Source organism: Platalea leucorodia (assembly GCF_965183815.1).
Source record: "Platalea leucorodia genome assembly, chromosome: 10".
Lineage (NCBI taxonomy): Eukaryota > Metazoa > Chordata > Aves > Pelecaniformes > Threskiornithidae > Platalea > Platalea leucorodia.
In genome coordinates this window covers 3,574,196-3,598,425 of record NC_138832.1, presented here as the reverse complement: position 1 = coordinate 3,598,425, position 24,230 = coordinate 3,574,196, and the positions used below count along the sequence as shown (strand labels likewise).

General features: G+C 38.7%; 1 protein-coding gene across 4 annotated transcripts in view; it reads right to left on the bottom strand.

Annotated features, from left to right (window-relative positions):
* Window positions 1-24,230, bottom strand: part of DACH2 (dachshund family transcription factor 2) — a gene marked incomplete at its 5' end in the record, with an annotated part of 310,111 nt that overhangs the window by 69,529 nt on the left and 216,352 nt on the right. For all 4 annotated transcript variants that reach the window (XM_082322935.1, XM_082322936.1, XM_082322937.1 and 1 more), the window contains one exon: window positions 1,323-1,478. In XM_082322935.1, coding sequence (XP_082179061.1) covers window positions 1,323-1,478 — 156 coding nt within the window. The remainder of the gene's footprint in view (window positions 1-1,322; window positions 1,479-24,230) is intronic.

The window sequence follows — 24,230 nt, the reverse complement described above, 5'->3', positions numbered from 1 at the left end:
CTACTTAAAGTCCAATTGACATGCAAACTAAATGCAAACTACAAACAGAATTTAACAGCACATCACCAGTTTTAAGACACAATCCGTCAAACATTTCAGAGGACTATGAAGAAAATATATCCTACACTTGCAAATCATTGGACATAATGTCTGACATTCAATAAACCCTTTAATAGCCTATAGACATTTCCCTACTACAAAATCTACTGGAAAATACCTTTAAAGTTTTCTTTAACAGCATAGAACACAATATCCATGTATGTAAAATAAATACAGGTATGGAATTATGCAAGAATATAAAATGAAAGGACAAACTACAGTGAATTTGAGTCCTAGGATCTGGTGATTCTTATCTACTGACACTTAATCCAAAACGCTCAGGTCCATACCTTCCCATGAACGAAGCAGACCCATACTGTAGGAGTCATTTCAATAGCTTTGATTTGTTCAAGTCGGGGGCCCTACATAGGGAGCAAGGAACTACCTGCTTCTGGAACTGCGTAAGGAGTCAGAAATGTCATTCATCCATTAAAACTAACACCAAAAATCAACTTTCAAAACTTTGAGGATGAAGAGCTTAAACAAATAACAAGAATTCAGAAATAGTGAGATTTTCATTCTTCACCCATCATTGTCTGCTAGAATTAACTTTACTCCTTACTATTTTTTAAAATATTAATCCCAAACATCTTTCTTGGAATAACTTTCCCTTCCCTTCCTTCCCTCTTTGGGTGCAACGGAGAAGGGGAACTGCTGGCTTCCCACCTGCTCCCTTGCTAAGGGAAGGAAAAGAGATGGGTTTGAAGGGAGCTTTAAGTCGCAAATCCAAACTTAATCTGTGTCACTTTATTCCAGTTGCTCTGGATAGCTAGATTCAATGGATGACCTTGCCCACACCTGGCAGGTATAAAGTAAAAAAAGGCAGAGGGACTGCTTCTGCTCGCTTTTAACTAGAAATTCTGCATTTATTCCTGGCTTTCATATTTTTATTTGGTGTTCAGCATTTTCACCTGGAAGAGAATTTTCTCATATAGCTAAAATTGTAAGCAACTTTATGGTTATATTTCCCTTCAGTCCAGGCCACGGAATTGTCAATTAAGGACTGAGAGCCCCTAGCCCAGCAGTGGGTGACTGTTCAAAGAGGGCGGCTGTATCCTCGTGAGCAGCCTGGACATCCTGCACAAGTGCAGCAGACAGTGGGAGGACTGACCCTCCCGTCGCTCCTGCGTCTCCCATCCATTCCCCCCACCCCCAGGAGGCTCAAGCCCAGCCTCCAAGCGGAGCTCCATGTCCTTTTTTCCCCGTAAGAGCACAGTACGTACTGTTGGTGAGCAGGTGATTCTGCTGGAGAGGACTGAGTGGGTGCGCACTTCCAAGGCTCGACTGCCCTGACAGTGTGGGATGACCAATGCTGTGCTGTGATCCCGTTGTAATGGGAGACTGAAGCTTGTCTTTATCCCAGGAGGATTCACTCCCACCTGCAAAACAGGGTACAAAAAACCCATAAATGACATATACTTTTCTTTAAAAGCCATTTTTCTTGGTTAACGACGAGCTTATACTCTTTACCACAGCTAAGCACCTAGCACAAACACAGCACCTGAAACCTACACCTGAATTTTTTAAAATAAATCAATAAATATGCATCAGGCAAAAAAAATGATTAGAAACTTTCAGCACCACCTACCTTCGTAACACTAGTTTCTGGAACAGGAAAAGCTAAATGTTTAAGGATAAAATCATCCAAGTAAACATCAGTCACAATTAAGTAAATAAGGCAGAAAGGGAACATCCGAGACACTGAATCACAGTCTCCTGTTATCCCAGGGAATCAGGACACCCAGTCCCTGCCAGAGACTAATCAGTGTCCATCCTCCGGCTCGTCAGGTCTCTCGGCGCTGTTCATCTTACTGGAGAGTTGGTCCCTCCAATGCTCAACTCCAATTCACTCCCTCCAACGCTCACTATCATTCTAGCTTAAATCCATTCCTGAACAGGTTACAACAATTTATCCTTCTGCTATGTTATCTTTGAGCTTAAATAGCTTTCCCTCCACTGCTGGGTTTCATCCTGGGGATGTCCTAAGTGAAACACTTCACTTTGCTAGCTTAAGCAAGCCAAGCATTAGGCTGGGCTTGGAAATCATCAGTATTCAGGAATTTAAATGTAAAGAGTCCAGATATCTATTACACACAGTAATTACTGTCCACAGCAAAAACACAGCAGAGCAAACTAAGCACTCGTGTTTGGCCTAGAATATCCGTTTGGTCTTATGAAGAGAGGGTTTTCTGCAGCAATTTTACAGATTGTAGTTTTCTTCAGAATTACACTTATACACTTGAATAACAACAAATTCCTTTTAAACAGCAGTTAAGTAGACCACGTTAGTGAATTCTGAAATACATCTGGTCCACAAAACAAACCACCTTAAAAAAGTCAGATTGAACATTTCTAGAGTAAAAAGGTATTTCAAGTACACTCCCTTCTCAGGCACACCCCATATTTTCAATTAGATTATAGATTGTTATGAAAGTGTGTAACTGCAGTATTGACTTTGTTTTGAATTTATGAACAAGAATTTCAATTAGAATAAGTAAATAGATTACTGTGATGCAGCAGATAGAGGCAGCAAGCAAAAAAACGTTTTAATTGAATATGAAAGTAACAGAAAAATTCCATTCTTTATGACAACACTTATTTAATAAACATGATTAATAAGGCTAAATGAGAAAGTTTGAAAGATCAATGATTGAGAAAAAAGGAAATCACTCCATCATTTTAGCACTATGTCCAAGTATGAATTACCTTCCTATAAAAGATTTGTAATTTGTAAAATGATGAGTAATACATTGACAAAGAAAGATACACTAAATTATGCCATGTGATATAATATAACATGGCACAGTGCAGTAATTGGAAGAACTACTACAGTTAAGGCTGTGTCAGCATCTTTGTTATTTAATATACTGTATATGAGCTCTTTCAAATACCATTTGACTGATACTTAGTATAGAAGTTGTTCATTCTCACTATTGTGAAACAGAAGAGGTATTATTTGGTAAAGCATTTCTCAAGTTAAATGAGTAATTCAAAGAAGATTTTCTGAGGAAATGCTTAGCATTTGATTTTACCAAATGACTTTTATTTTTCTCCATACGCTTTTTCAGTAAATTTAACATTTACACTTCAGTCTCCCTCAAAGAACATACGACATGTACCTTAGCATGAATTTTTTGCTTAGAAACAGATTTTGTACATGTAACTTCATGTATCAGGGCAGCGCCCACGGAAACTGTGCACAAGACAGTTTGTCAGAGATTCATAAATGAAAAGAAAAAACTGCACTCTTCATCTAAAAGTCCCCCTCACTCCGTTTGTTTTTCTCCAGTACTTCCAACCTCAGACACAGGCGGCCTAAACTCTTAGCTCATTTACTTATTCTGGAAGTTTCTCTTCTCTTTGCAAAGCCCCGTGCATCTGCCCGCCATCCTGTGGCCCTGAAGCTGGACTATCAGAGCATCCTACCAGCTTTCCCTGCCCAGCTTTACAGCTGTTGCACATTCCGTAGGAAAGTACAATTATGCCTATTTTACAGATGGAGAATTGCACTGCACAGCAAAGCGACTTGCTTAAGGGAGTACAGGAAACCTGCAATGGAGCAGGAAACTGAATTTAAATCATGCCGTACAGTCCAAATCACAGGGCCAGTTTAAACTCCAGATAAGGAGTCTAAAATTAAACAATGAGCCGTATTACTGTATATAGAGGGATGGACTTCAAGCAATTTTTTTAGGTATATATGAAACAAACGGGGGAAAAAATATATGACAAAAGAAAGCAAACATACAACGCTATGGAAAATGACACAACAGAAAACAGCAGTGGAACTTACTTTACCTCTTGTATATGAGGGGAAATAGAGCTTTTTATTTATTTTAAACGAGAAAGAATATTTCATCTTAAAATATTAGTAACTTGCTTCATAAGTGTCATAAGAATATTATTAAAGCACTTAGAAGTCTGTTGATTTGTCAAAATGCCAATACATCATTTATACACTTTACAAAAAGCTTTACGTTTAACACTATTACCCACTACCCATATGACCTTCTCCCCAACAGATAAAAGTAAAGGACACAAAGGTAATTTTTCCTTATCTTGTTTGCATTCTAGCCGATCTTGTCCCAGACCAGATTGTACTCAGCATTAAAAAAGGACAAGAGAGACAAGAGCCTCCATCCTCCAGAGCTCCTGGCGCTTGTCAGAAGGAAGCACGGAGAGCGCGGTTTCCTTTAACGCGGCCCCACGAAGCGGGAAGGCGGCGGCAGAGGCCTCAGCTGCCCGGGCACCCTGGAAGACTGCAGGATGCGCTGCCTGCCCAGCAGCAGCAGCTCAAAAAGGGCCTGACCTGCTGCAGCCATCCGGTTCAGGCCACGCAGCAAACGGGTGCTGCACAGTTCTGCTTTCAGATTTGCAGCTAAGTGCGCAATATGGATGGGAAAAAAGAAGGCAAATTGTCTGCGTTGTACACGGTCGCCTAGGCAGAAATGTAGTGCGTGTTTTAAAGGGCACAGATAAAGACGGACACTACATGGATTTGGTAAGAGAAAGAGTTATTTACAATATACTTAATAATTAAAGTCTGGTATTTATCAGGCTTACTAGGTTATTTGAGCTAACTTATTTATCAGTGCATGAATTACACTTACGTTCAACTAAACAAAAGCAAAACCAATGTAACAAACCCCAGTCCATTCACTTCCAAATTACAATGCGGTGAGAGGTAAGCATTCCCTTAACGCCCTTTTACAGCCCAGTGGCCAAATTCTGTATGTCTCTGTTCCCCAGTCCCTCTGAACCGCGAACTCAGGCGAGTTCAGATGCACAGGGAGTTAAATGGCAGGTAACACAAACGAACAGGGGAAACGAGCCCAAGCAATACATGCACGTGCTGCTGCTGATACCCGCTGTACTCGCAGATCCACCGCACGGCTATTTACAATCACATACATGTCTGTAAGCAAAGTGCCGCTGTTTAAGTTTCATCTTGTTTGGTTGAAGAAAATGCAAGTGATAAGCTCAGGTTCAATTTTCTAAAAAATGCTGCTTCTCACCCATCGTTGATTTTAGCAATTTTATAAGGTAACTCTTAAAGCTGCATGTTTCCTAGTAATAAACCTCTCTGTGCGTTTGTGTTCTTCAAAACAAAACCCAAAAAACTTTTTTTGGTGAAGATATACTTGTGAAGATTAAATTAGTGTCTTGTTTTTAGGTACCGAAAGATCTCCAGAAAGTAATCAAAGTTCAATTTGGTGACAGTTTCTTTTCATTTGGTTTCAAATTCATTTTATCAGCCTTAAAACTGTCTGGTCTAGCTAAATGAAATCCACTCTGCCAGAGGTACCTTTGAATTGAACAACCACACTGTTTCAATCTATGTCTGTCATTTTATTTTTTGTTGTGATACGTTTCTGAAAAATTGAACTCAAATTGTTAAAAGCAATACCATCTTCACTGTCCAATTTTATTCTAAAATTATTTTTAAACACATTTTTCATGCTGTTGGGCATATTAAGCATAACATCAGCTGCAAAGAAAAAAGTATTCAGTGCACTGCTATTTCAGCACTCAAAACTTCAAAGTATTTATCACCTTTAACTTCCTATAAGCGTTCAGCACACACAAGGCCTTTGAAATTTTTTGGCTTACCTAGAACCCCAGTACTCCTAAAACAACACGGACCTATTTGCCAGCATTCCTAGCCCCAGTGTTTTCAGGTGTCCCAGACTATTTGCTTTCACCTAATAATGTCCTAATCTCACCTCGATACTGGGAAAAAGGGTCACTTTTTTGGCCTACACGGATTATCTTCTGCTGAAAACACTTCAGCCCACAGCTTTCTGTCAACTCTGCTCAAGGTATCAGCTTTTGAATGTCCCAGGGAGAGACAATGCAGTAGAAAACGATTTTTGTCGTATGTGATAAACCGCGAATCTCACTACAGTAAGCATGGGAAGATACCACGCAGGTCACGTTCCCGGTAACCTGTCACTTTTCTGTCGGAAAAACAGAACTCTTCTGGGTCGGGATTATGACCCATTTAACCCCAAACTCCTTCCCTCATATTGGCAGTAGATGATGCTATTTATGGAGACCATGCAAGCGTGGGCGCTTTCTGTGGTCCCTTATTACCCCCAAACAAACTTTCTTACTTTAAAATGGGAATGAGATTTTTAATCAGCATGACACCCATCTGAAAATCTAAATGGATGATTTGCAATGCATTTAAAGCTTTAATGCATTTATTTGTTTAGCTGGGTGAATTCGGCTATATCAACTCCTGGATTGTGCCCTACAAGAAAGCCATGAAAGTGTGTAGGGTAAGATATTAAAACTCAAGAAATCCAGTGATGGCTTTACTGGGCCACTTCCAAAAACTTATCAAGTGGTTCAGCAGATGTAATTACTGCTTAGCCCTGCCAAAGCTTTGAAATGTGCCCATTAATTCAGCAATTCCCAATCTGTCCATCAGTCAGTCATACTTAAAAAATATGTCTGTCACAACTTAGGTGAAGTAATCTGTTGATAATTATACAATAAGAAGGCATCTGAAATCTGAATATAATTTCTAAACTTTTTGAAAAGTCTTAATGACAGCAAAATCAAAGTTTATTTCACAGCAACAGGATACTGAAGATAACTGAGAATATGTCAGAACATTCAATGCCAATTTAATTAAGAACAATTAATTCGGGAAGATACTTTTTTAGAAGTAAAAAAGCAGACATGTAACATTTATTTAGGAACTTAACCATCCCTCCCAAACCATCAATTCCTTCCCTTTTAAAATGAGCAGAGAAAAAGAAATAAGAAGGTGGTAAACACAACGTGTTTTAAAGTTCCCAAATAATGATCGATGGTTATAGTGCTAAAGCACAATACCAGAAAAGTCTCCTTGTCGTTGGTTACCTCGGAAAGCGAGACTGTGCTAAGGTGGGCCTTCCCAGCCAAAACACAATCGCACCATTAAAAACAGGTGCTCAGTGTCAGAGGCTCGTAACAGCGCAAAACCTGTTCTGCCTCGAACAACAGCCGGGGTCAGTCATCCCCTCAACTGACATACACAAAAATGCTGAGGGCTACTACAATACGGCAGGGTGTTTTCTCCTACTTTCTAAGACCAGTGTAGAGGAACTACTGGCTGCGGCAACTACATCTTTTCAGCAAAACAGCCTTCTGTAGACAATTGCTAAAATAGGGATGGCCTTTTCCTCAAGTAACTAATATCAATAAATGGGAAAAATATGGCAAAACAAATAAAGACATGCAGGAAGTGGAAAGAAAATGCAATATGATGTAAGGGCCTAGTTTGATAAAAACACAAACTGCCCAAAGTGGCAGTCTCTTCATTTAAACTCAAAATACCAAACATACCTCAATGGGTCACAGCTGATTCAACTCATACCACCAAAGCACCCCATTAAAGTTAGATTTAGCAAGATGAAACATCATATTTATAGAAAGTTAGATACAAACTATTAGAATAACTTTCATGAAAATACACTAATATTTGAAAGCACTTCTCAAAGCTAGCTACCCGTACCCATTCTCCTCTTTTCTTTTGCTGATTTAGTCATGCACAAATATTAATTTTAAAAAGTTGCTTCTTGGCTAGGAAGGAATGTGACACACTGGAGAAAAGCTCTGATAATTAATAAATGAAGTCTTTGCTTCTTTGTTACCTGATAGTTAACCATGTGATAATGAAGGGGGTAGGGGGGAAGCCTGTAATCTTCATATCAATAGGTAGATATTTATGGCTTCCTAAATGGAAATTAGCCATGATATTTCAGGAGGGAGGGGCAATATAACTACAGGAATAACGGCTCCCAGAATGATTGCGTACAAACAGCTACAGTTCACCTATCCTAATGCCTTGTCTCCGGCAAGGGCCAAAGGCAATACTTACTACAAAGTTTAAATACAGAGAAAACCTACAATGAGAATTTCCCAGAACACTCTCCAACAATTTATGTATTAGGAACTTCCTGAAAAAGGTATTTTCCTTGAATTTAATAACCTTTAATAGATTTTTTTCTTCCATTAAATTAAACAGATGTCAATTTTTTTGCACCTACGATATCCTGTAGCAAAGACTTCCACAGCTTGCCTATGCACTGTATGAAAAGCTATCGCATGTTATTTGCGGGTGTGTTGTTGGGGGGTTAACTTGGCATTTGCTGCCTTCCTCTGATGTCTCCTAGTTCTTGCAGTGGATGAAATAATAAATAATTAATCCCTATTCAGTTTCTTCTATACCACGTGTAGTATTATTCTTGGAATTAGGGAGTTAGAGTTAAAACCTAAACTTTCTTTTGGATCTATGTCAATGTCAAAAGCACGTGCAATCCCTTTCCTGAGAGATGACCTGTCATCTCTGTCACTCAAGGTACTGTTGTAGGAACCTCAGCCAGTTTGAGCTAGTGGGCAGACAATATAACTTTGCATTCTTGCTGGACAGTTGGGTCAGGGAGAGCCCTACCCCTGACAGCTTACAGAACATGCTTTTGACAAAAGAGGGCTTCCCAAGATCTGCACAGATCATTATTTCCACAGACATGATGTTGGCGAACTCCGAAGACAAGACAACCTCTAAATGTTCAATACTATTTTGAAATGTAACCACAGGATTATGGTTCATTCTTGCATAACTGATCTCTGCACTCCGACTGGTTACTGCTAACATCTTTAGTAGTAAGTGTGTGACTTTATTGCTATTGATTTTTCTATGCAAAGATAACAATACAGTACTAGAACCTGAGATCTCCTCTGGTTTAGGACCATCAACAAAAAAGTAACTGTTTTCTACTGCAGGACCAAAGTCTGTCTTCAGAAAGACGTGCATTTCACAGACAGAAATAAGGTCAAAATTTTGGTCTGTCCTGTTTTTATTATTGTTGATGATGCACAAGCCAGAAATAAAACAGCTTAACTTTCAGATCTTGAACACAGTTTGTAGGGCTGGCTGCCAGAAAGGATAAAACGTACGTCCTTCTAAACTCAACAACTGCAGGCAGCAAGCAAGGAACTAGGATTCATATTCCAGTGATGATAACCATGGACACCTTCACCCACCACAAACCAAGTGGGTTTTGCCCTTTCTTTTTTTTTTAATTACTTAATATTTTCCCATATTTAACAACTTACTGAAACAACCACAGAGATACCTGTGCTGTATATTTTTACCGTGGCTGTAACTAGCCAGATAGTTTAGTTTCATTTTGAGAGGCTTTGAGAACGTCTTGACAACCACAGCAGATAGGTAACGCTACAGTACAAAATCAGATCATTCAAGTTTCAACAATTTATCATTTACTATTTCTTTGAAATAATTATTATGAACAGTTCAAGTTACAGATTGTAATCTTCTGAGTTAATTTGTAGTGACATAAATGAATTATGTATTTATAATCCTTTCAAAAATTCCTAATACTAAAAGAACTCTGTGTAATATAAAGTATGGCTTGAAAGAATTAAATACAGTCTGTGGCACTTCATACATACACAGTTAGACAGTCTTCCGAACCCCTGCCAACTTGAAGCATCTACACAGAACGCAGTGACACTGGAGATTTCACTAGAGGATGAGAGGTTGCAAAAGGGACGCTTAGCATCCTTTTATACTGAAGCTGAACGACTGTAGAATCTCCGACGAGATTTACTGTCATAGCCCCCGTTTCCATGAAGGATCAGTATGTGCAGACACTTGCACTTGCACAGTTCCAACAAGCTGTGTCAGTGCGGGGAACGTTGGCGAAGTACGTACTAATTCTGAAGATACACCATTTTTCGTATCTGGCGTTTGATTCCTTGCACTAAGTTATTACTGACTTCCAAAAAATTTAAAATGCTGCCAAAACCAGGAGAGCCTGTGAGTAAACCTAATTCACATAAAAGGTCAGCAGTGAAATCTACTGTGTTTCATTTAATATCAGTCTAAAAATAGCATGCAAACAAATCTCGAACAATATTAGCAGCCAACTTGGTTCTTCCTTTAAAAATCACTTTCATTTTTGCTCATAGCAATAGCTGAATATATACCTGCCACAGCACTTGGACATCTTACACATTCAGCCAATCTTGGATTTTCAGAATGTGTTTCTCATTCAGCAAACCTAGCCATTGGGTGCTCTCATCTAATCTCTAGTGCAATTCTCCTCAATGAGTATCAGTGGGAGCTTTGCATTAGCTTCTCTAAGGAGCAGGATCAAACCCCTAAAGAAGACGAACAGTGCCAAAGAAACTATTCAAGAAAATACATCCTAAATTTGTTATTGTGTAAAGGATATTCCACATCTTCAAATTAATATTTCTTTCTGAGGTATAAAAACCATAAAGAACAGCTATCATCAGAACAAACATTATTAAAATGTTGATATTAATACCAGATAAAGTGAAAATATTTCTTAAGAAGAAAAAGTGAGAGGCTTCAGCAATAAAATACAACAACACAGTGCCAAGCTGAACTTAACTAAGCTTGAGGTTTTGGACAGGATTCATTTCTGCTTGTGGTGTAAGTATGCACCACCTTGATTATCATTTAAAAAAATATTGACAGCTTGCCTTCTCATACCAATGCCTAGTAACAAATTCCAAATGTTTTGTCACATTTCTTGTGAGCAATGCCATCTGCCAGAGGTGGCATTTCATGGCTGTTTACCCTGACTCCCTCCAAGAATTCATCTGCCACTATCTAATGCTGCCTGAATAAAGGGGATTAAGACTCTGATGCAACAGAGACTATTGATAATGTGGTATAATTGGGAAGAAATGAAGATAAATGAGGTTGAGGATGGAGAGGCAATTAGTTGAGCTGCCTGTACAGCTGTGTTCTCGGCCTAGCTCCCCTGGCCTTTTCTTTGGTGAGGTATGCGCAAATTAAACATAATGACAAATACACTCTTCCCAAAGCTCTTTAGTTTGGGAAGCCTGAAGATATGATTTTCACTTCCGAGATCCTAGGCAGTATTAATTTAAAAAAAGAGTCATACTCACTGTTGAGATTTTTAAAGAGCAATGCCCTTTGTAACAGCACACCTACGGCACAGGACCTGTTGTTTCAAAACCCAGCTCTTCATCTGGCAGCGGTATACAGCACTGGAATGAGGCTTCTGCCTCCCGCAGCGCCACGGGGAGCCTTGACTGTTCCACCACTCCAGACATCTTTGACACCGATATTTGGTGTTTCAGTCTGTAAATATCCTCTATCCACGTAATTGGTCAAACAACAACTCCTGAAATATGGATTCTTTAAAGTCTAGCCCCACATTTTGCAGCTGGACCTCCATTTTTAAAATTGTGCTAGCTTTTAAAAATTCTGGTCAAAAAATCTTAAGTGAAATGTCTTCTGTGCACATTTTACTCTAGAAAAGCTCTCAGAAGTGGTAGATTTTTAGCCATAAATATAATACGAAGACAGCTACCCAGATATGAGCCCTATTTCTAAGCTACATTATTCAGGTGAGGCCAAGTAATCAAGCTTGAATACCTTGAAAGGTATTTAAATCCAAAGTGAACATGGTCAGACTACAAACCTCCAAAATTAGAAGGCACAAATCTGCAGTCTGATTTGCAGTTCTTCTTTCAAATATATTGAGATACGTTCATACAGACACATATAAAAACATGCACGTATATAGTTTAACATAAACATATAAAAAATACATTTGCCACAAGAAACGCCACTGTGTTTCACATAAGATTCTAACAGTTTTTTACAAATGCCAAATAACGTAAGATCCCTTTTAGGAAAAAAAAACAGTATTTACAAAGGCAGCTTTGGCACACAGACATGTTCGCCTATCCACTACATGTGAATTTTGTGCTTTCGTATACAGGTGATTCTGTCTGAATTAGGTCTTAGATGAAAGACTTGATAAAATTGCACTTTTTGCTGCATCCATACTGTCTTCAGCTATTTTTAAAAACTATTTTATGGATTACTTGAAAAATGCTCCTTAGAGAAAGACAATGCCTAGTTCCGATGCATAGAAGGGATTTTGGTAAATTTTGGAAGAAAACTTTAAAAGTCTTAAAAGAACAACAATTTAATAGATTTATTTTGTAACGTGAATTTTCAACAGAGTTGCTTTGTGCTGTACAGTAGAGTTTTTTGGTATATTCTCAAAGCTGAAAACACTTGAAATTATCCTTTTTCAAACTCATGGAACTTCTGCAAAGTACAATGTCTCCTCCTGATTCTTTGCATATGCAAAACCTTTCTCAACCCCAACACTGTGCTCCTCCCTGCTACCTGGAGGTCAACCAAAATTTCAGTTCAGCTTTATCTAATGTACTTTTCATTTTGGATTAGATTTCTACAAAAGACTAAAAATAGCTCACTTTTTATGAGGCAAAGATGCCAGGAGAAAAGACAATTATGAATATTTTATACTTAAATCTATCTTGTTTTGTTTTACTGAAGCTGAAAAATTGGCTGAGGTAACCATTCCTTTACTTAACTAAAGTTTTTAACACATATATAATGTAATATAATATATATATATTTGAATGGTCTTTTACTGAAACCCTCTTCTCATTAACACTGTAAACAAGCAAAATTGTTTGCTGCCCATCTTCTGGCTTGACACTTTATGAAAATATTCCAAGTTAATCTTTAATCCTGTGATTGACCGTGTACAGCGCACGCAGTAAATAAGTCACGCTGAGCAGAGCTTTGGCGTTCCACTAGGAACAAATGCCCATGTCGTGGCTGGAGAGACGGCAGCGGCTCCCTCCAGCTCTGCCCTGCCTTCTCACACCTGCACCACAGCTGTACACACTTACCGACACTCATGTTGGCAGCCTCCATCTCCTGGGATCACACAGGGTTGAGTGCTCTCAAACAAAGCCAAAATACACGTCTCTGTTGGTGCTCCTGACACGTGTCAGCACTGCTGTAGTCAACAATGCCCAATCCGGCATTTGCCTTTTATTTTGCGTTTGAGAAAACCGCTGCAAGACTTGCCTGATCTCTTTACACCTCAGCGTGCCCCTTGCCCTTCACGCACCGCGACGGCGCTAGCTGCCGGAGGACCGACTGCTGGCCGAGAGCCACGTGCTCCGGCCAGGCGGGAGGGAAAAGGTCGGGGGCATTTCCAGAAATGGCAGAGACCGCAACGCAACGGGGAGACCAAACTCGGGAAAGCGACCCGCTTACGCACAGGCAAAAGGCGAAAAAGGATCAGAACCGTCCCTGACTTCAGTAGGTTACCAGCCGCAGAAAGGATGGCAACTTCAAGAATACTTCCGTAATCTAAAAGTTAGTAAATGCAGTTTCTGACTGAGCAAGCTAGAAAACAAAGGAAAGGCCGGTGATAAAACAGAAATAAACACATGACAAATTTTACACTGGCATGAACAGGACAGCTGAAAATGAAATATTCTGTTTTCCATGTTTGTCTCGCTTTATTTTCCCACTTCCACATCAAAACATTTCTTTAAGTCCCTCTTCTTTTTCCTCCATTTCATATAGCCCTTCCTCAGAGGTGGCTGCTAATTGTCTTTACATCAAAATCCTGTCCCCAAATCATAAAATGTGACAGACTCACGATGACTACAAGGGATTAAGTGAAGCCGTTCCTGAGAAAATACACTGTGTTTTTACAGAATCCCTTCTCGCTGTTTTTCCAATACCTCTGTGGTTACAGCTGTACTACGAGGCTAAACGTAAGTTCTGGTCTCTCTCATCTCAATTCTAAAACTCAGACACATCCAATTTGAGTATAAAATTAAGTATACAATAAACAACAGCTTTTTGACTGCTAGAGTTTTTCTTTATTTATTTGTACCCCGTTGTTAAATGATTGCTCATTTTCCTATTTTATAATGGTACCTACAGCAGTATTATACAAGATTTCTGAAGCTAAACCAACAACATTATTACAAAGGTAACTGTGATTTCTCAAAAGTGAACCTGGAAAGCAAAAACAAGTAACTGAAGAAGTATTTCTGCAATTACTATCTTACTCAGCTTCCTAAAATGTTATCACAAGTATTCGTCTGCCACACTTCGGGTAAGCTTTTTAAAAGTGGTGTTGCAACAGAATATATCTGAAAAATGAAACCTAGGAACTAGCTGGTAATGCTGTTAAAGGACCATCTGAAAACTACAGAAAGTTCCTAATGGAAGAAATGTTTTTCTGAATAAATGCTACCCCAGTCTATAAACTGGACTTGAAAAGATGTGATTTGTGGCTTACTGTGGTATTTGCATGAAAGAGCTAACACACAGCTATCACTGATGATCGAGGATAATAGCCACGGTTTTCAACAGATTTTCAGAGCCCCCTGGTATATGCTGAGAACAACAATATCAAAAGGTTCCTCTCTCCAGCACTGCTGGTGTCAAGGTTAATGAGCTAAAACTTGTTAAATTGATATTACCAAACTAATGACTTTTTTATAGTATACTGCATGGATTTTAACAGACAGGCTAATGTGGAATATTGCTAGTCTTAATTGAATTAGAAGTTATTGCATGTATACAATTAAGATAACTAAAAATGGAGGAGCTGTGAGGCGACTGCTATCCAGACCATGCTCCTGTCACATACCTCACGTGCTGCCACACATATACTTCCAATTTCAAATTCAGCCCCTGAATTCAGACCCCATTCAACTGCACACATACAGAGGAGAGGAAATACTAGCATCTGCAAAGACAGTCTGTTGGCTCAGTAACCCTTAAAAAATCATTCATCTTGATCCTCTTCAGTTCCCTCTTTACTGATTCACACACTGCATCAGAAAAAGCCACGTAAAAACTACAGAGCCTCAGCTCTTGAGGACTGTGCAAAAGATAAGCTCAACAGCAGGACGCAGGGAAATTGCCCTATTCCCAAACCGCGCCGGCTCCGAGCCGTTCGGCAGCTACAACCACCCCCAGGAGAGCACAGCCACGCACGCTTTCTGCCGAGGCGTCGCTTCCATCGGGGATGGGGAGTGCTGGGCAGTGGGAACGCATGGCTTTCTACCAGTTGCAAAAACTTCTGCTGCGTGCTGGAGGAGAGCCCATCTACACGGGATTTCTCTAAATTACATGTGTTGTAAATGGGAGGATACCAAAACCACAAATTCTCTTGAAAATTAAAGAAATCGGCCTCAATGAAAATTCCAGGACAAATCTGCAAGAAGTAGATTACAGCAGCATAGATCTGCAATTTCAAACTTTTAAATTTGAAATTATTTAAGTAATATGAACATTGTTTTAAAATACTTTTACATCAACCACACCATACGTTAAGACAGAGGGGAAATAAATGCCTAGAGTCTACATCCAAAACAGATGAACAAACAGCAGGAGAAAAAAAAGAAGGGTATTTAATGAATCATACTAAAACGGAAGGAGCTTATGAAAAATAAATGGCATTTGTAGATGATTAAATTTTGAAGGTGAGATGTTGTGTAACTGCACCAACCATTTATTTCAGTGCCATAACCGCATCTAATAAATAAAATACTTTTTTTTAATCCAAACTGAAGATTCAGTGCTACCTGATGACTTGGGTTTTCCATTTATGTAGTACAGGGGCAGGGTTTGGGCTGTAATTAATCAAGGCAATTTCAAAGAAAGAAGATCTCTTAGTTAGAAAGATAGAAAATGAGTATCCGTTGCTACCAATAGGACAATGCAAATACGTCTACAGACAGAATTGCAGAGTTTGAATTCAGAGAGGCTCATTAGAGATTATCCTCCTAAACATGAGATACCTACAAGTTTCATGCAAATGCCCTTCTGTTTAGATAATATTTTTCTATTGAAGTTCAATCTCTCACTAACACAGAAATGTTATTTAACATACAGTATATACCCAGATAGATTTGGTATTTATAAAAAATGAAATTAAAAATCTTACTCATGCTAGCTATTCTAGTGTTTTCTAAAGGACTTTTCTCCCTGGACCTAGGATTTTACATAGAAAGGGAATAAAGTTGGGTTCAACTTCCAAAAAATACCTACTTTGTCAAAATCAAGAAAAATACAAGAGGTGCTGCAAATGAGGGGGAATATTTCTCAAGGATGAAATGTCAAAATCCCCCTCACATCAAATTCTTAGAGACAGTCAATCAGAAAACAGATCCATAGGAATCTGCAAGAAACTTCATCCTACTACCTTTCCAATTTTCATCTGAAATATGAGAAAATAAATCACAATTTAACTTATACGCCCTAACAGGATAAGGGGAAAACGCAGCCTCTCATGTCCCATGACACTAGTAATTGAATATACAGCTCTTATATAGGTATGCTGGAAGTTTCACTAGTCCCAAAGTTTCACTTGCCTCCATCCTTACAGTAGCCTGAGCACCTTCTTAAAAAAAAGAATCTATTCTCATTTTTGTATTGTACAAATGTAGAACAGACACAAAATGCCCAATTTCCCAGGTTTTAAATATCAATGCATGTCTGATTTTAAAGGCAAGCTCAACATTTCTGTCTTGTCTTGGTGATAAAGTTCATGAATATATAATGAGAGCAGAACAACTCTGCTACTGATTAAATGTCAAAAAAGGTTTTATTGTCAAATATACTGTAAATACAGAAGATATACAACAAAGAGCATTAATTGCAGCTGGCTCTGTACAGCTTAAAAAATGCACATGATCTGAACAGGAAATGTTGATTTTCAGTTTCAGCTATCAATTTTAATTTACCTTCAGAATGCGCCTCCCGTCAACCTGCAAAGATAGAACGAACTATAGAATGGCCAAACTCAACTGAATGAAATGCTTTACATTCAAGGGCAGATGTTAGCTTGTTAGAGTCTGTATCATAAGCATACATAGCAGAATTAACCAACCTATACAAAACTATGGATTTTCATTAGAATTTATCTAAACCTGTGTGAACATTTAAAAGAAATATAATGTGAAAATTGGGTCAGGACAGATGAAAGGCTGGAATAGCCATCCTCACAAATTCAGAATGGGGTTTGCCTGTGTAGCTCTTCTGAAGGGGGAAAAAAAAAAAAAAAAAAGGAAAAGATTAAAAAAAAGATTAAAAAAAAAAAAAAAAAAGAGAGATCTAGAGGCTCTAGTAGCCTGCAGGTGAACACAGGTCAACAGTACCCTGCTTCCAGGGAAGGTCAGGAGAACAAGAGTTTGACACATTTATACAAGATAGCTGTACATACGACTGGGAGAAATTCTTTCTCCCTATCCTGTTCTACAGCACTGGCACGGCCTTGACCGAAGCACTGCGTTGGGTTTGGGAACCGGCAGGATATGAATCACTGGGAGAGAGGCCAGAGGAGAACAGTGAGAACCGACCAGGGACCTAGAAAATCACTGGTATGAGGCACGTTCAAAAGAGCAGCCTTGTTTAATGTAGGGAAGGGAAGACAGATAGGAGACTCACTAATAGTCTTCACTAGATAAAAGGCATGTTCAGTAATAAAAGGGAATAAATTGTTCTCCATACCCACAGTGTGCAGAACAAGAAGCAGCAAGGAAAGACTGTAACAAGGAAGGCTTAGGTTAAACATTAGGGAAAACGGCCATGATTAGTAAGCCTATAAAATCTCTAAAATTAAGCTGGACAACTATCAGTCAGACAGGACGCTGGCAGAGTTCTTGCTTCATTGAGATTGTGGATAAGAAAACAAGTCTGAAAGTGCTGTTTTCCTATGATCCTAAATGCTGCAAACTGCAGTACAGAGACCATATCCAGAGGCAGCGCCAACCTGCGGGGCGAAACAGCCCGTCCTGAACTCACCCTGCCACCGGTAAACTGTATCTACTACCTGAACTAGCTCCGTATGCTGCAACATAATGTGCCACACTGCAGGGTACAGCCTAGAGCGTTTATCCACAACACCGGATCATTATCCTACATTATGGTCTCTTCTTCAGCTACAAGAATGGTTCAGGCAAAGCCTTACCTACTCTTCTCTTCAAGAGAACATCACAGTTTGGGAAGATACTGCTATCTAAAACCATTAGGTGCACACAGGCTGCCTGTGCCTCCCAAGATGAAACTAATATACAAACTGGCCATCCTAACAGATAACGTATTATTGGTTACATTTCCAAGATAAACATTAAGATGGCATTTGAAACGTACTAAAAATCCATGCATTTTCCCTTTAGATTATGGACAAATTAGTAGCGTCAATTATATGCTGCCAAGAAGATTTTCTTCTCCATGACCAAATGGACCAGGTTTTAATATTCTTCAGTGATCTTATCAATTTAAATTAAGCTTCTAAGAAATTAAGAATAAGAATTTCATTTGAGGAAAATACGCTGCAGCCATGGAAATTAAAGATTTTTAACACACTCTGGTGATAAAGGTACATTTACTCTTGGTCTGAGACAACATTACTGGTCTTTCAGAATTGTAACTAGAACGATCTGATAAACTGCTGCTCTTGTATACAGTAGGGGTTGTTTTTTTTTTGTTTTTTTTTTAAAGGAGCTAAAAACATAGACTACCCACCTGTATCTATTTTTAATTTGGTAATGACTGTACTTGCTAAAATTCTACCGAAATGTCACTCACAGCTTTGGATTCCAGCTTTTTTTAAACAGAATATGGAGCAGAAAGCATAACCTATTATGCAAAACTGTCAGATGCTTACTTTTAAAATCACAGAAATAAATGCATAACCCTGATTTTCTTATGGATCAAAACTTATTAAAGGAAAACAAAACTCGAATGTAACTATTCAAGATAGCCAAGGTATTCTATAAAAAGTAGTAAGGTCCTGATCCACGTACGTCCTGTTTACCCATAGAGTCCCTACTCCAGAACTAAGGGATGCCTCTTACTTTGTGGGTGCAAGTGAAGGCAGAATTACTTGAGACCACTGTGACTTCTGTCTCATCAAACTCACAAATCAGCTAGACATTTAAACAGCACCAACTGTTGCAAGTAAAACTGCTATCGAATCTCAGCTGCAAAAATGTCAGTTCAGGGCACTCTGTAAAAATCTAGTACTGAATCCTTAACTAAAAAAACCACATTATTAAAATGTTTTTTGTATTAATGCTACTCTTTTGAGTGAGAAAATATTCCAAGCAATCACACCACAAACACTTCTTACCTCAAACATAAATTAACTGTATGTTAGGGGACTTTTTAAAAAAATCTGATTAAAATTGTAATTCCTGAGACTCCTGCTGTTGGCAGCTGTATCACTATCAATGACATCCTTTGGGGAACTCTCAGCATGTGGCCCGCATCAAAGGTAATATGCCAGTTTTCATCCTAACTTATATATGCCTTAACAAGAACAAGAATGTTCCAGACTTTAAAATGTAATTAAAACATTGAGGTACTTCCTAGTTTTAAAATATCACTAATGTGAGATTGAAGTTGACTCACTAGTATTAAGAAAGGCAACTATCACTAATACTTGCTTTTCCTGACATACTGGAGTTTTTTACATACTGGATTCTTTATATACTGAAACGGGAAATTAAAACACATTGGTTAAGCATGCTAATACACCATACTCTTTAAACAAATATGTTACTTTGTGCAGAATGATAGGCAGACAAGATTTTGTTGAAACAGAGTACATACAAGGACCTCAAAAAGAAAAAAAAAAAAAAGGTGTATTTGACATATGGTACTTTACTATTCTTGTTCTTTGGTAGCACTGTAGAAAATCTGCAAGTCGCTGGTTGAAACAAGCGTACTTCTTAGCATTTTTGGTATCCCTGATTGCCAAAGTTCATCTGATCACCAGTTGATGGTTCCTGCTCCCAGGACCACTTTTGCTTTTATCCAACAATGGTTTAACATAAAATACAAAACACGTTTCAGAGAGGTTGATCTGGACCACACTTTTTTTCCTTCCCTTTCCCACTAAGCATCAAGATCAGGAAGGCAGAGATGCCTGGAGATGCCTTCCCACCCTACACCTGCCTGCAGAGAGCCGCTCTGCTTCCTGAAGGGCAGGCCAGTACTCGTCACACCATGTCCTTCAGCAGTCTCAGAGCCTACTAAAATGTCTAAACTGGAATGATTTTTCCTTTTAAAGTACAGTGCATCTAATCTGTACTGGTCTTAATAAAAATTTATACTGAAAGTCCTAAATTTGGCACATTTCTGGTAAGCATCCCTCCTTACAATGCTACGGCAGCTCCTGTGCCTTGCAGAGAAACGTGAGACCGCGTCTTAACGAGGGACACTTCTGAGCAAGCCGCTTTCCTTCGGCAGGTTGATATTGACCACGGGTATCCGCTACTACTAACAACTGTGAAAGATAAAACCACGGAAAAAATGGAGCCTTGGCTCTACAGTGGCCAAAATGATTTATGACATCAAGACCTAGTGAAGAAGACTAATCCTCTGAAGGGACTGCGTGAGCTCAGCCGGCACTCACATGTTCTGTGCCCGCTCCTAATTACTTCATTTACGACTGTAAAAGTGTTTTAACAGACAAAATTGATTATTTTGAATAATCCTTCTGAAATATGATATGCATTTTAATTATATGCACCCTGTCATTAATTAAAGTTCCCTACCTTTTGGTGCATTAATTCAAAGATTATATCAGTGACAAAGCAACAATTCTATGATGACTGTTTACTAAAATTAAAAATAAAGTTAAAAGGTTAATGTACGCTTGTGATACACTTAAAGTAATGCTAAAATGTTTTCATTTGAGTTTTTACTAGATATTATTTTTCTACTCTTTAAAATCAATCTCTTTGTTCCAGGAACACATTTCCTGTCAATAAAATGAAAAATGATATAGATTTAGGAGGATAGTGGTCTCAGTGTAGCATCTCTCATATTATTATTCCAGTATCATCTGTTACAAAGTAAGACCAATTCCCACATCTAATTACAAACAGGATTTCAGAGTCATTAAACAAAATACATTTCCATTAGTGCTGCTGTAAGAAGATAGGGGAAAAAATGAAGATTAGTTCATGCTGCACCTCTGTTTTTCAAGCTTTGAAGATTTAGACCTCTGCACTCTGAGACTATAAATTTGTAAAGGATCTGAAAGGTGACAGACATGTGAAAGCTCTCAGTTCTACGCAGTTTAGCCATACCATTTGCATTTTGTCATTAGTTTGTCTTTTGCTGCACTTTGTTCTGATAGTAGACATGGCAAGAATCTTGTTTATGATTATGCTGTGTGCACCCAGAGGTATTTTATTTGGCTTTAGGAAGGGTTTTTTTAATAGATATGAATCTTGATTTCCTATATTAAATTTGTTCCAGCAAAAGTTAGAAATCATTGTAAGGAATTCTGTCTTAATGAAAAAAAATGTACTTTATGCTCCGGAAAAAAGGAACAGCAGTTCTTTGACTTCAAATAAGGTAACAGCCAAAATATATGGAGGAAGCAGATTGTGTGATATGTTTAACTGTTGAAATATAAACTTACAAGTATATATATTCTCCATTCATAAACATTTAGCTGCATCTAATTGTCATGAATCCATTTAAACTATACCCTTGAGAATTACCCACTCAAAAAGCATTCACACAAACCAGAGCTTAGACGTTTAATAAGAACTTTCCTAAAAAGAAGTCTGTATAATACCGGAATTTGCTTGATCTTTAAAATAGTTTACTTTAGCTTATGATGTTATATAAACATCAATTAATTCCATCATGTCTAAGACAAGCATCAAGAATCTGCAGCAGAAATTCCTCTCAAAGAAAAAGATGCCTCAGTTACAGAGAAAAGCACAAAGAATTTCATTTTCAGAAGTCGTCCAAAGTTCTGTTTCCCTTATTAGTTTTAAAACTACAGCCGGGGTACTTCATATTTCTCAGAGTTGGGTGTCAGTCAATCCAAATATGTAAATATTAGCTGACAAATCAACATTTATGTGTGAATCATATACATTTACTATGAAGCATTTATGCCCGTATTTAAATGAATAAGAATACTTTTTAAAAGGACAGTTACAGTACTCAAATGCATTCAATGGGTAACTGATTAAGAATCTGTCTAAAATGGGACCTTAAAATAGTTGGCAGATAACAAATTCACTTTTGCACTCCACTGAAACTGTGGTTCACTAAAGCATCCTAAAATTCTTGGTATTAAATCCTGCCCAGTGGTGGGGTAACACAGCACAAACTATCCACTGATACTCACTCTCCAAAAAAAACCCCATTTACCAAAGAAATGGATATATGTGCATCTTGTTTCCAGGCTTCACACACGGAGGCTGGGTTCTCAGGACAATCGAGAGGGCCCATGAAAGCCATCACCATTAGGAAGAAACGGAAGAGAATATAGCAGAATACAAACAAGGTGCAACCGAACCAAACAAACAGCTTAGCGCTTGCTGGCTAATGTTTGAGGGGCTGTATCTTAAAAAAGAAAACAGCACATCAACCTTTTCCTCCAGAATTACCAGTCGCTGGCTCCAGGAAGGCCCCACTTACGTTATCTGCAGGGAATTCATTACTCTCTATCATTCAGCAACCACGGACATTTTCTGACAAGCAGCAATGGGTAAAGCTTTTTAAAGCCCCAGCGTTAGGTGAATGTTTTCTTTCCTTCACTGCATTTTCACTGAAAAAGAAAACTTACAATATCTTAGATATGTATCACTTGCAAGGGGGTTTAAGAAACTTCCAAGAAACCACACCTCCAAACCCATGTATGGAAGCGCATCCTGAAAGCCACTGAGTTTCCTCACTACGTGAATCTTCTTCACGTATTATGGCCTTGGGATAAACACTCTTACGCAGAGCTTGTCCTCACAGCCCTCCGGGGCCACGCATGCCTCCATTCCCTAGAGGAGATACACCACACTTCAGCATGCTGCTCCCCCGCCTGCACCTCATCCGTTAGCCCTGAAGAACCAATGTCTTGTCCAGGGGCTACTGAAGTTTGGTTTGTTTTTTTTTTGTTCAGACGCACGCTGTAACATGTAATATTACACTCCTCCTGCAGCGTCCAACCTCCCCCAGAGAAACGCATCCCAGGCTGATGGGCTGTACAGGAGCCGTGAAGCGCTCTGAACTCATTCCTGATCTCCGGGAGATCCTCTAAGCTGTGTCTCTGCATGACACTGACCATTCCCTATCTTGCGGCCTGGTCCCACTGGCTGTGTGAAACACGTCATACCATGAGTACATCATCCTCTGCGTGTCCGAGGAAAAGAGGCACATCAAAATGTCATCCCCTTTCCTACCTACCCTACCCATCCCGATGCGCAATCCGTTTGTGTTTGATGGCCGTGGACTAGCAACTCACTTCACCGCTCAGCAAACGGGGAGATCCACTTAGCCGCTACGTGCTACTCTCAACTTCCAGCGTGAAAAGCAAGTATCTTCACACTCACCAAGACCAACACGGGTACATGTCTAAAGAAATAGCACAGATGTCTCAATTTCTAGGATGAATGTTTTAATATACGTGCTAGGGTTGGAGTCAAACAAGCCTAGTTTTTGGATCAGATGGCACAAAAACCAAAACATATTAAATTCTCTCTTATTTCAAGACTGTATATATTCCTCCTGGCAAAAGGACAATTAAAGAAAGTTAAATGTATGCTTCACTAGCTTTTCAACTGATTCTAAAAATATTAATAGTAGTGTTGACTGGTTATATTTTTTAAATGGCATGAATGCTTTTGTGTTCTTTAACTGAAATTATCATCTTTGAAACAATAACTCGCTGCTCACATAACACAAAAATACTTGCTTTAACAGGAAAAATGACTTCACGAAGTCTGCATGGCACTCAAGGATTAAAAAATTCTGTTCTCTGGTCTTGTCATTTTTACTCTTACAATAAAATAACAGCCTCGGCATCCTGCTTTTTAGAATAAAAGACCTACCTCTTTTGACTTTTCAAGCACTTGAAAATTTTAAAAGAGAAAAACTAAAAAATGCTGACCATGTAATAGCTGGGTATTCATGGTGGGTGGAGAACATGAAAGGTTACAATATGGATCTGTGCCTACGCGTTTCTTTTCAACTTGAGCAGCATCCTCCTGCTTCTGCTAACTCGGCAATCATACAGCTGACAGATTTCTGGGTTTTCTAAATAATGCATGGGATTTTCTTTTAACATGTCAGTGCAAAAGTATCAATTCTGCCCCTGTGTCGTTTGTGATGCTGATTTTCCTTGACAGCATTCCATTAAACCAATGAGTTTTTTCCCTCCTGATGGTTCCTTAAATATTCCTCCGAGTGATGTATTTGTGGTTTTTTAAACAGATTGTGAAGGATGTTTGCA